This window comes from Phoenix dactylifera, chromosome 2, assembly GCF_051530095.1.
Source record: "Phoenix dactylifera cultivar Ajwa chromosome 2, Ajwa_hap1_PhDact_Kaust_v1.1, whole genome shotgun sequence".
NCBI lineage: Eukaryota > Viridiplantae > Streptophyta > Magnoliopsida > Arecales > Arecaceae > Phoenix > Phoenix dactylifera.
In genome coordinates this window covers 57,847,557-57,860,637 of record NC_143191.1, presented here as the reverse complement: position 1 = coordinate 57,860,637, position 13,081 = coordinate 57,847,557, and the positions used below count along the sequence as shown (strand labels likewise).

The window sequence follows — 13,081 nt, the reverse complement described above, 5'->3', positions numbered from 1 at the left end:
TATGAGTTTCAAAATTATGGTGCAGTCCATCTGGCCGGATATCCATCACGGCGTTGCACCCCTTGGTTTGCGCATAAATACACCCCCGGTGCCAGGAGTGAAGGGCCACAGCCTTCGACGAGGAAAGAAATTATCACATTCCTAACATTTCTCTTTGGGTCCCTTTACCCTCTCTCTCTCGCTCGCTCGCTCGCTCTCCTTGTCTGAAGCCATGGCCCGTAACAAGGTGAAGCTCGCCTGGATCGCCAACGACGCCACCCGCCGCGCCACCCTGAAGAAGAGGCGAAAGGGGTTGCTGAAGAAGGTGCAGGAGCTCAGCATCCTGTGCGGCGTGGAAGCGTGCGCCATCGTGTACGGGCCGAATGACCGCGTGCCGGAGGTCTGGCCGACGCCCCCGGAGGCGGCCCGCGTCATCGCGCGATTCAAGAGCATGCCCGAGATGGAACAGACGCGGAAGATGGTCAATCAGGAAGGGTTCCTCCGCCAGCGGGCCATGAAGCTGTTGGAGCAGCTCCGCAAGCAGGAGCGCGAGAATAGAGAGATCGAGATGAAGCTGCTCATCCGCGAGGGGCTCAGGGGACAGAGCTACGACAACCTAGGCATCGAGGAAGCCACCTGCGTCTCCTGGATGCTTGAAAGGAAGATCAAAGAAATTTACGATAAGCTGGATGAGATAAGTAGTAAGCTGGCTGTCAAACAAGCCGCCGCCGCCGCCGCCCCCCCGCCAGCACTGCCACCGCAGGTCATGGTTCCTCCTCCTACTGCTCCTCCTCCTCCTTATCCTCCTGTTGCTCCGACCGGGCCGGTCGTGCCCATGGAGAAGACTCCGGTCGAGCAGGCCATGGAAGCCCTCCAAAGACAGAACTGGTTCGTGGATATGATGAGTCCATGGCCTGAGGACTTCTACCAAGCTTCGCAGCCGATGGATCCTTATCAGCCTCCTCCACCTGCTTCTGTGGACCACACCAGCCCATGGACGGACCCATCCTTCCCGTTCAACTGAGTGTGGGGTTGCTTGGTAGCTCGTTCTGGTCTCAGTTGTTTGCTTTATATCCTGGGTTGTGTCGTGTCTTCATCTTCGGTGCTAGTTCATCTATGTCGTCTCTCGTCGTCGTCGTCGTCGTCGTCGTCGTCGCCATCGTCGTTGTTACAGTCGTTGTTGTTGTGAGTGTCTCCTTGTTTAGCTCGTACTTGCGAGTGCATGCGTCCTTTTTCTTTCTCTGTTGGTGTCTGTCTTTATGAGTGGCATGTCTTTATCAAAGCCATGTCTCGTCAAATGTTGCAGTTTTCTTTGTCATGTCGAGCTCTCTCAATGTAATAAAGTTATCCCTTTCTGGATGTTGAACTTTGAAGATGCTTATTTTGTTTCATATACACTGCTTGTCTCCTAAAAATGTACGAGATTCAAGATAGCTAGTTTTACCAAAAACAACCCTATCTCCTTTTAGAAAAAAAAAAGCTTCTTTTCAAGAAATAACTTGAAAGAGATTTTAGGAATTTTTTCTTTAACTCTAATAAGTTGCAGCATGAATGGGGAAATAATATATTTAACTTCTCGATGCGGAAAAACAAAGTTTTGCGAAGATATCCTGTGAGCTCGAGGAAGAGACCTATAAAGATAGCACTTATATTTTATTTGCATCGGAAACAAATATCAGCCTACAAGAGAAAAGCTCAGGTTTTAGAACATGTTTGGATGTGCGATAAAGATCTTTCACTCTTTATGGTGCACGTTTTGCAACGCAAAGAGCTATACAGCTCTAAAAAGTTGCCTCGTGCTTAGTGCCAAATATAAGTATATGAGAAATGAGCCATGCTATCTACATCCGAGATGAAAGACATGGTGGCTATTCAGAACTGCACAACCTTTGGTGGTGCAAAACAGCCCAACAAAAGATCCCAACTCATGCATTAAATCATCTAGATATTTTATGTATGGTGGTGGCTGGAAACAGTTTGGCGGACTATTTAGTGCGGGAGACAAAAATTTCTAATTAAGGAAAATCTGTTTTGCAGAGTTTCTAAAATTAGGGTATTAGAGATCGGACATGGTTATATCTTTCGCGCGAAAAAAATATTCACCTTCCTTTGGGCGAACGCGCTATTGGATCATCAGCTACTCGCTTTGAGATCTATGCGAATGGATGAATGATAGAGTTCGAAGAACTTTGAGATCTATGCTATAGGTGATCCAATAGTGTTTCACACCTAAGGAAGGAGAATCCTAACCCCATTCTAATGGAGATCACATTTAGAAGGATTCCATTATATATCATAGATTTTAGGGATTGTATAATCTTCAATGTCCTAGATTCCACTATTTTTGCTTATCATGGTTGGTTTTCTCTCTCTTTGAGATCCATTGTATGGGCCTTCGAAGTTCGGACATCCAAACAAGGTCCTTAATAAATATATTCTCTATGCAATAATTATAGATATTACTATATGTTTAAAAAGAAAATTCATAGATGAAAAGATAATTTGTGGCATCGTAGTGAAGATTAAATCTCAAATTAGATCGAATATATAGTTATGGTATTGTTGGCTGGCAACCCTTTGACATGCTTTTCTTTGGGTAAAGAAGCTTTTGCTGCCTAATAGACATTTCAGCAATCATAGCTCCGTTTATAATTGCACTTGGTTTTGGGAAGGTATGTCAAACTCCTTGACCTAGTCATACTTGATATTTCCTGGCTTCTGGTAATGACAACGATAATAGATTCTGGCATGACTACTGGATGGGTGAACACTCTTTGGTTTCCCTTTTTTTCTATCTTATACAAAGTCTACTGCTTGTGATCTACCACCAGTAGCTACAATGTGGTGATAGTTAGTGGTCTAATACATAGAATGCAACATTGCCCCTTCCTCTTGGGATGACTTAAATGCAAGAACTACAAATCCTAAAAAATCTTCTTCATGATCTAATCTAACTTTGCAAGCCCACCTGATCAAGTCGAACGATAGCTAGTGGAATATCTTTGGTGTTCCATGAAATCCTTTCTACAAATTGTTGAACAATAGTAGGATGATCTGTACTCCAATGGTCTTTGGTCGCGTAAAACATTTGAAAAAAAAAACCAAGATTTTTGTATAGCTTGATAGAAAAAGTGCATGATAAAAATGATGGACCGTTGGATTGGCTACCCTTTCCACACTTGCAACACAAACATCGATCAACCACATTCTCTTTCATCATCATTTTCCTTCACATATTTGGAAAATTATTACAACTATATGCGAGGTGGATGTTTTTCGACCTCTACCATTGCCAACCTTTAGGCGACATCTTGAAAAAATTGAGATCTTAAATAAAAGAAAAAATTTAGGTGGTAGTGGAGTGCATTTAGTAGCTTGGAAGGATGATTGTCAACCTAAGAATCTCGTTACAGGCTTGATCTTCCACAAGTTAATGCATGGAGATTATCTCCATTGAATAAGTTCTCAGCTAACGTTGTTCTTGACAACGATAATTCGTGGAGCTAATTGAGATTTTGAGATTTTTTTTTAAACTCTGATAAGTTGCAGCATCAATGGGGAAATAATATATTTAACTTCTGGATGTGGAAAACAAAGTTTTGCGAAGATATCCTGTGAGCTGGAGGAAGAGACCTATAAAGATAGCACTTATATTTTATTTGCATCGGAAACAAATATCAGCCTACAAGAGAAAAGTTCAGATTTTAGAGCATGTTTGGATGTGCGATAAAGATCTTGCATCCTTTATGGTGCATGTTTAGCGACACAGAGAGCTATATAGCTCTAAATAGTTGCCTCATGCTTAGTGCCAGATATATGCATATGAGAAATGAGCCATGGCTATCTACATCCGAGATGGAAGACATGGTGGCTATTCAAAACTGCACTACCTTTGGTGGTGCAAAACAGCACAACAAAAGATCCAGACTCATGCATTAAATCATCTAGATATTCTATATATGGTGGTGGCTGGAAACAGTTTGGCGGACTATTTAGTGCGGGAGACAAAAATTTCTAATTAAGGAAAATCCGTTTTGTAGAGTTTCTAAAATTAGGGTATTAGACATCGGACATGGTTATATCTTTCGCGCGAAAAAAATATTCACCTTCCTTTGGGCGAACGCGCTATTGGATCATCAGCTACTCGCTTTGAGATCTATGCGAATGGATGAATGATAGAGTTCGAAGAACTTTGAGATCTATGCTATAGGTGATCCAATAGTGTTTCACACCTAAGGAAGGAGAATCCTAACCCCATTCTAATGGAGATCACATTTAGAAGGATTCCATTATATATCATAGATTTTAGGAATTGTATAATCTTCAATGTCCCAGATTCCACTATTTTTGCTTATCATGGTCGGTTTTCTCTCTCTTTGAGATCCATTGTATGGGCCTTTGGAGTTCGGACATCCAAACAAGGTCCTTAATAAATATATTCTCCATGCAATAATTATAGATATTACTATATGTTTAAAAAGAAAATTCATGGATGAAAAGATAATTTGTGGCATCATAGTGAAGATGAAATCTCAAATTAGATCGAATATATAGTTATGGTATTGTTGGCTGGCAACCCTTTGACCTGCTTTTCTTTGGGTAAAGAAGCTTTTGCTGCCTAATAGACATTTCAACAATCAGAGCCCCGTTTATAATTGCACTTGGTTTTGGGAAGGTATGTCAAATTCCTTGACCTAGTCAGGCTCGATATTTTCTTTGCTTCTGGTAATGACAACAATAATAGATTCTGGCATGACTACTGGATGGGTGAACACTCTTTGGTTTCCCTTTTTCCTACCTCATACAAAGTCTACTGCTTGTGATCTACCACCAGTAGCTACAATGTGGTGATAGCTAGTGGTCTAATACATAGAATGCAACATTGCCCCTTCCTCTTGGGATGACTTAAATGCAAGAACTACAAATCCTAAAAAATCTTCTTCATAATCTAATCTAACTTTGCAAGCCCACCTGATCAAGTCGAATGATAGCTAGTGGAATATCTTTGGTGTGCCATGAAATCCTTTCTGCAAATTGTTGAACAATAGTAGGATGACCTGTACTCCTATGGTCTTTGGTCGTGTAAAACATTTGGAAAAAAAAACCAAGATTTTTGTATAGCTTGATAGAAAAGGTGCATGATAAAAATGATAAACCGTTGGATTTGCTACCCTTTCCACACTTGCAACACAAACATCGATCAACCACATTCTCCTTCATCATCATTTTCCTTCACATATTTGGAAAATTATTACAACTATATGCGAGGTGGATGTTTTTCGACCTCTACCATTGCCAACCTTTAGGCGACATCTTGGAAAAATTGAGATCTTAAATAAAAGAAAAAATTTAGGTGGTAGTGGAGTGCATTTAGTAGCTTGGAAGGATGTTTGTCAACCTAAGAATCTCGTTGCAGGCTTGATCTTCCACAAGTTAATGCATGGAGATTATCTCCATTGAATAAGTTCTCAGCTAACGTTGTTCTTGACAACGATAATTCGTGGAGCTAATTGAGATTTTAGGATTTTTTTTTTTAACTCTAATAAGTTGCAGCATGAATGGGGAAATAATATATTTAACTTCTCGATGCGGAAAAACAAAGTTTTGCGAGGATATCCTGTGAGCTAGAGGAAGAGATGTATAAAGATAGCACTTATATTTTATTTGCATCGGAAACAAATATCAGCCTACAAGAGAAAAGCTCAGGTTTTAGAACATGTTTGGATGTGCGATAAAGATCTTTCACTCTTTATGGTGCACGTTTTGCAACGCAAAGAGCTATACAGCTCTAAAAAGTTGCTACGTGCTTAGTGCCAAATATAAGTATATGAGAAATGAGCCATGGCTATCTACATCCGAGATGAAAGACATGGTGGCTATTCAGAACTGCACAACCTTTGGTGGTGCAAAACAGCCCAACAAAAGATCCCAACTCATGCATTAAATCATCTAGATATTCTATATATGGTGGTGGCTGGAAACAGTTTGGCGGACTATTTAGTGCGGGAGATAAAAATTTCTAATTAAGGAAACTCTATTTTGTAGAGTTTCTAAAATTAGGGTATTAGAGATCGGACATGGGTATATCTTTCGCGCAAAAAAAGTATTCACCTTTCTTTGGGCGAACGCGCTATTGGATCATCAGCTACTCGCTTTGAGATCTATGCCAATTGATGAATGATAGAGTTCGGAGAACTTTGAGATCTATGCTATAGGTGATCCAAAGGTGGTTTCATACCTAAGGAAGGAGAATCCTAGCCTAATTTTAATGGAGATAACATTTAGAAGGATTCCGGCATACCATAAATTTTAGGGATTGTATGCTCTTCAATGTCCTAGATTTCACTATTTTTCCTCATCATGGTTGGTTTTCTCTCTCTTTGAGATCCGTTGTATGGGCCTTCGGTGTTCGGACATCCAAACAAGGTCCTTAATAAACATATTCTCTATGCAACAATTATAGATATTACTATATGTTTAAAAAGAAAATTCATGGATGAAAAGATAATTTGTGGCATCGTAGTGAAGATGAAATCTCAAATTAGATCGAATGTATAGTTATGGTATTGTTGGCTGGCAACCCTTTGACATGTTTTTCTTTGGGTAAAGAAGCTTTTGCTGCCTAATAGACATTTCAGCAATCAGAGCCCCGTTTATAATTGCACTTGGTTTTGGGAAAGTATGTCAAACTCCTTGACCTAGTCAGGCTCGATATTTCCTTTGCTTCTGGTAATGACAACAATAATAGATTCTGGCATGACTACTGTATAGGTGAACACTCTTTGGTTTCCCTTTTCCCTACCTTATATAAAGTCTACTGCTTGTGATCTACCACCAGTAGCCACAATGTGGTGATAGCTAGTGGTCTAATATATAGAATGCAACATTGCCCCTTCCTCTTGGGATGACTTAAATGCAAGAACTACAAATCCTAAAAAATCTTCTTCATGATCTAATCTAACTTTGCAAGCCCACCTGATCAAGTCGAATGATAGCTAGTGGAATATCTTTGGTGTGCCATGAAATCCTTTCTACAAATTGTTGAACAATAGTAGGATGATCTGTACTCCAATGGTCTTTGGTCGCGTAAAACATTTGGAAAAAAAACCAAGATTTTTGTATAGCTTGATAGAAAAAGTGCATGATAAAAATGATAGATCGTTGGATTGGCTACCCTTTCCACACTTGCAACACAAACATCGATCAACCACATTCTCCTTTGTCATCATTTTCCTTCACATATTTGGAAAATTATTACAACTATATGCGAGGTGGATGTTTTTCGACCTCTACCATTGCCAACCTTTAGGCGACATCTTGGAAAAATTGAGATCTTAAATAAAAGAAAAAATTTAGGTGGTAGTGGAGTGCATTTAGTAGCTTGAAAGGATGTTTGTCAACCTAAAAATCTCGTTGCAGGCTTGATCTTCCACAAGTTAATGCATGGAGATTATCTCCATTGAATAAGTTCTCAGCTAACGTTGTTCTTGACAACGATAATTCATGGAGCTAATTGAGATTTTGGGTTTTTTTTTTAACTCTGATAAGTTGCAGCATGAATGGAAAAATAATATATTTAACTTTTGGATGTGGAAAAACAAAGTTTTGTGAAGATATCCTGTGAGCTGGAGGAAGAGACTTATAAAGATAGCACTTATATTTTATTTGCATCGAAAACAAATATCAGCCTACAAGAGAAAAGCTTAGGTTTTAGAGCATGTTTGGATGTGCGATAAAGATCTTGCATCCTTTATGGTGCATGTTTTGCGATGCAGAGAGCTATATAGCTCTAAATAGTTGCCTCATGCTTAGTGCCAGATATAAGCATATGAGAAATGAGCCATGGCTATTTACATCCGAGATGAAAGACATGGTGGCTATTCAAAATTGCACAACCTTTGGTGGTGCAAAACAGCACAACAAAAGATCCCAACTCATGCATTAAATCATCTAGATATTCTATATATGGTGGTGGCTGGAAACAGTTTGGCGGACTATTTAGTGCGGGAGATAAAAATTTCTAATTAAGGAAACTCTATTTTGTAGAGTTTCTAAAATTAGGGTATTAGAGATCGGACATGGATATATCTTTCACGCAAAAAAAGTATTCACCTTCCTTTGGGCGAATGCGCTATTGGATCATCAGCTACTCACTTTGAGATCTATGCCAATGGATGAATGATAGAGTTCGGAGAATATTGAGATCTATGCTATAGGTGATCTAATGGTGGTTTCATACCTAAGGAAGGAGAATCCTAGCCTAATTTTAATGGAGATAACATTTAGAAGGATTCCGCCATACCATAGATTTTAAGGATTGTATGCTCTTCAATGTCCTAGATTCCACTATTTTTCCTCATCATGGTTGGTTTTCTCTCTCTTTGAGATCCGTTGTATGGGCCTTCGGAGTTCGGACATCCAAACAAGGTTCTTAATAAACATATTCTCTATGCAACAATTATAGATATTACTATATGTTTAAAATGAAAATTCATGGATGAAAAGATAATTTGTGGCATCGTAGTGAAGATGAAATCTCAAATTAGATCGAATACATAGTTATGGTATTGTTGGCCGGCAACCCTTTGACCTCCTTTTCCTTGGGTAAAGAAGCTTTTGCTACCCAATAGACATTTCAGCAATCAGAGCCTCGTTTATAATTGCACTTGGTTTTGGGAAGGTATGCTAAACTCTTTGACCCAGTCAAGCTCGATATTTCCTTTGCTTCTGGTAATGACAACAATATTTGATTCTGGCATGACTACTAGATGGGTGAACACTCTTTGGTTTCCCTCTTTCCCACCTTATACAAAGTCTACTGCTTGTGATCTACCACCAGTAGCTACAATGTGGTGATAGCTAGTGGTCTAATACATAGAATGCAACATTGCCCCTTCCTCTTGGGATGACTTAAATGCAAGAACTACAAATCTTGAAAAATCTTCTTCATGATCTAATCCAACTTTGCAAGCCCACCTGATCATTGAGTCAAATGATAGCTAGAGGAAAACCTTTGGTGTTCTATGAAATCCTTTCTGCAAATTGTTCAACAATAGTAGGATGTCTATACTCCAATGGTCTTTGGTCGTGTAAAATATTTGAAAAAAAAAACCAAGATTTTTGTATTGCTTGATAGGAAAAGTGCATGCTAAAAATGATAGACCATTGGATTGGCTACCCTTTCCACACTTGCAACACAAACATCGATCAACCACATTCTCATTCATCATCATTTTCCTTCACATATTTGGAAAATTATTACAACTACATGCGAGGTGGATGTTTTTCGGCCTCTACCATTGCCAACTTTTAGGCGACATCTTGAAAAAATTGAGATCTTAAATAAAAGAAAAAATTTAGGTGGTAGAAGGAGTGCATTTAGTAGCTTGGAAGGATGTTTGTCAACCTAAGAATCTCGTTGCAGGTTTGATCTTCCACAAGTTAATGCATGGAGATTATCTTTGTTGAATAAGGTCTTAGCTAACATTATTCTTGACAACGATAGTTTGTGGAGCTAATTGAGGCAGGCCAGATATAGTTTTATAGGTGACTAGGACAATTATGAGTTGCTTACCACGAGTTCATCAAGCTTCAAGGTTGTGGCATAAAGGAGCCATTGCTTGGTGCAATAGTAAAAGCTTGGATTGGCAAGTGCAATAACACAAGTTAAGTTTTGGAACAGTCGCTTTGTATAAAAAAAATGCTAACGATTGTTTCTATCCTCTAGTTCATCCCTCCCTAGACAAATCTCCCGGTGTTTCCTTTCTTTCCCTCATATTCATTCTTTGGACTAAGACATGTTGGTTTGGATCCCTATAGGATACCATCAGCCAAGGACTTGTACTCTAGTACCTTGAACTCCTTCATCACCAAGGCATGCCATCTCTTGTTTGTTAGGTTGTCAATTGGACGTCGAGGACTTCAATCACATTTTTTCCAATTAATGTGATGGTGATGCTGCCTTTTGAAATCTCCCTAGAATGGATTTCAATATCTTGCTAGCGTTACTTCTGTTGACCATGCTTGTGACTTGAGAAGACCTAGTTTGACCTAATTTAGAGCTTAAAAGATCCCTACTTGTTTATATCCTATGGGTTTTGAAACATGAAGCTGCTTGCAAGGATGAATCAATTGCTCTATAGGGGCAGGGTCGCCTTTATCAATTCTTGTGTTGACTGCTCTTTCTTCTTACTGCATGTCTGTCTCTAAGCTTCTCAGGTAGGTTTTGTATCGGATTGACCAAATGATGTGAACCTTTCTTGTGGAAAGAAAAGGAGAATGTTTGTAACTTCAACTGCCTTGTTAATTAGAATGGTGTTTGTCATAACAAGAAGGGGGTCCGAGACTTAAGAACGTTAGAATTTGAAATCTATCTTTACTTGTAGAAGAGGCTTGGAAATTAATAAAAGGATTGAGAGCACCTTAGTGGAAACAAATCGACAATGCATATTATGCTTGGAGAAAAGAATTTGGTTAGAGAGGAATGCTCAATTCTTTCTTAAGAAGAAAGCTTCGATTAATACGGTCCTTCACTATATCCTCCAAACCTTTTGGCTATGGGATAACCTTTGCGGCGAAAGGCATGTGAAAGTTCAATTCTGAACTCTTTGTTCCTTTGTTGAGAAAGGCTTGCTACCAAGATTACTTTGTATTCTTTCCCATTATCTCTTCTTTAACTCTCTTGTACTTATAAATACTCTTTCAGTTAATAATGCAGGCGGAAGTATCTTACTTCATTACTTCTCGGAAACAAAAGAAGCGTATATAGTAGAAACCCTAATTTCGGCATGAAGGTTAGTAGGAAATTGTATTAAAAATAGAATGATTTGATCCAATAATAAAAGATAATATGCTAAATTATTCAAACAAAAAAGTATAAAAATCTAGTGAGAATTAATGCTGACTTTAATAGAAAGAAATCGGGTGGCATCTTTCACGTGAAAGAAGAATTCTCCTTCCTCTGTGTGAAACCACCATTGGATCGCCCACCTCATAGATCTCAATGCACTCTGAACTCTTTTATTCATCCATCGGCATAGATCTCAAAGTAAGCAGCTGATGATCCAATGATGGAAGGAGAATCCTTCTTCCACATCAAAGATACACCCCTGTCTCTTATCGAAAATCCATATAACTCTTGATCAACAACATCCAAATCCCGTGCTGCAAATTTTTTGACTGATGCTATGTATGACATCTAGCTAATCATAATATTTAGCAGCTATAATTTATGTTGCATCAGGAAGGCTCGAAATGCCTATGTCTTCGACAAGGTATCATCCTCCCTCGAACGAGTACTTAATATGGCTATCTTCTCCCTGACAGCGGAGTACTACAAATCATTGGAATTTTCTGCCAACCTAGGTCTTCGTGGCCCTAATTTCTAACTCTTTTTTTTACCTACTTCCATCAGAGTCTTTTTATGCATCATAGAAGCCACCCCAATCTAGTTGGATTAAAGTAAACTTTGATAGTTCAGTCATGGACAATGGATCAACCATTGGTAACTTCTTTACAAGGGCTGATATGAAACCCTTGGGCTACTGGGCCTATCTAGTTGTATAATCATATAGTGCCTTTGGCGGATATTAGGACTTCTTGGGAGGGTAGAAGGATTCTCCTATGTCTAAAATGTTTCCTGTCATCCAGCTCTCCAAGGTAGATGGAGATTCTTCATCAGTGTTCTAATGTTTGTCATCTAAAGAAGCAACTTCTCTGCTCATCCATGCTTGAGAGTTATCTTAGACATGCTTGTTGCCTTGTTATCGACCATTTTATAGACCGGCTCGCCAATGTTGGTTAAAGCATCCATGCAATAACTTTTTGGGGCAATACTCATGCAATAACTAAATTCAAACATAAAGAGTAATGCTATGTGGTTCCCGTTATATGCTCACGAACAATTGTCTTGCCATATAATAAGAGAGAATTAGTGAGACTCGTGGATTTGTTGCCAAACATGATTAGAATATCGGTCGATTATGAAATTGCCAAGTCAGTAATTATGGATGCGATAAACTTTTCATGTGCAAACAATGTTCACCTTGAAGCATTTTCCAAATATAAATGACCTATTCGGCTTAATTTTGGCGTTCGGGCTTATGTTTAGATCATATCATCCTTTTTTTCTACTTTTTGTTTTTCAGGTGACGAATTCCTTTGCTTAAAAGTTGCATTCCAATTTGAGCAATAGATTATAATTCTTTTGGAAAGAAAAAGAGAGGCAGATATCACCCAAATTTCATCAAGATAATGGTAGGAGAGACACGGTAGAGGAAAGAAGAGTAAGGAGAAAATAAAATAGGATACACAAAACAGAACACACAAAATAGAGAGGTACGAGAAGCTAAAAATATGGAAGATGCATTGATTTTGTGCTCAATCTCCTTTAAGCAATCATTGATTGTAACATTGTGAATTTGTTGTTGCTATGAAACTTCCATTAGAAAGCTTAATTGTTTAATAAAAGATTAATCATATGTCAAGCTTAGTGCCTTGCCCCAGTATACACCTTGAGGATGTCCTAAGGGACTTGTAGCAATGTCCATCTTTTGCCATGTTGGTAGATGTTCAACGTTTTGATTTTTTATTATTGCACAACATTTTTTAATATCTAGTTATTTTAAAATTTTGAAATCTCACTATCGATCACCGATAAGATTGTTCGAGCACCAACCTTCTAAAATCCTCTGTAAAACCCTAAACAATATTGGTAGGATCCAAAAAAGTGATATTCCATTGGCGTATCATGGATTCATGTGTCCAAATGGGCCTCATGGCTACATATGAACAGTATTGCTGCAAAGGACTTAGGTTTCCAAATGCACCCATTAATAATGACACCTACATTTTGGCAACCAATATCCTTATAACTTTTCACATTTGGAAGAATAATACAAACTTATTGTCAGGCAAACAAAAGAATAAAAGGAAAGATTTTATGCTAGAAAACAATTTCTAATAATTTCTGTCTGCTTAGAAGTGGTTTTCAAAGAAATAACAAAAATTATCATAGTTACAGAGAGGATAATAGACCTGTAGATTGAGTAGCATCATATGTAGTTAATCATATTGGGTCGACATTATAGATAGTTGTGATGGA

General features: G+C 38.6%; 1 protein-coding gene across 1 annotated transcript; it reads left to right on the top strand.

Annotated features, from left to right (window-relative positions):
* On the top strand, positions 1-1,003 carry LOC103720142 (agamous-like MADS-box protein AGL80). The gene has a single exon (XM_008809719.4). The coding sequence runs from the start codon at positions 212-214 to the stop codon at positions 1,001-1,003; it is 792 nt and encodes a 263-aa protein (XP_008807941.3). The 5' UTR covers positions 1-211.
* The last annotated feature ends 12,078 nt before the right edge of the window (positions 1,004-13,081 follow it).

Bases quoted from the DNA above. Each gene is read 5' to 3' on its own strand.
- LOC103720142 (XM_008809719.4), top strand. From the start codon at position 212: ATGGCCCGTAACAAGGTGAAGCTCGCCTGGATCGCCAACGACGCCACC.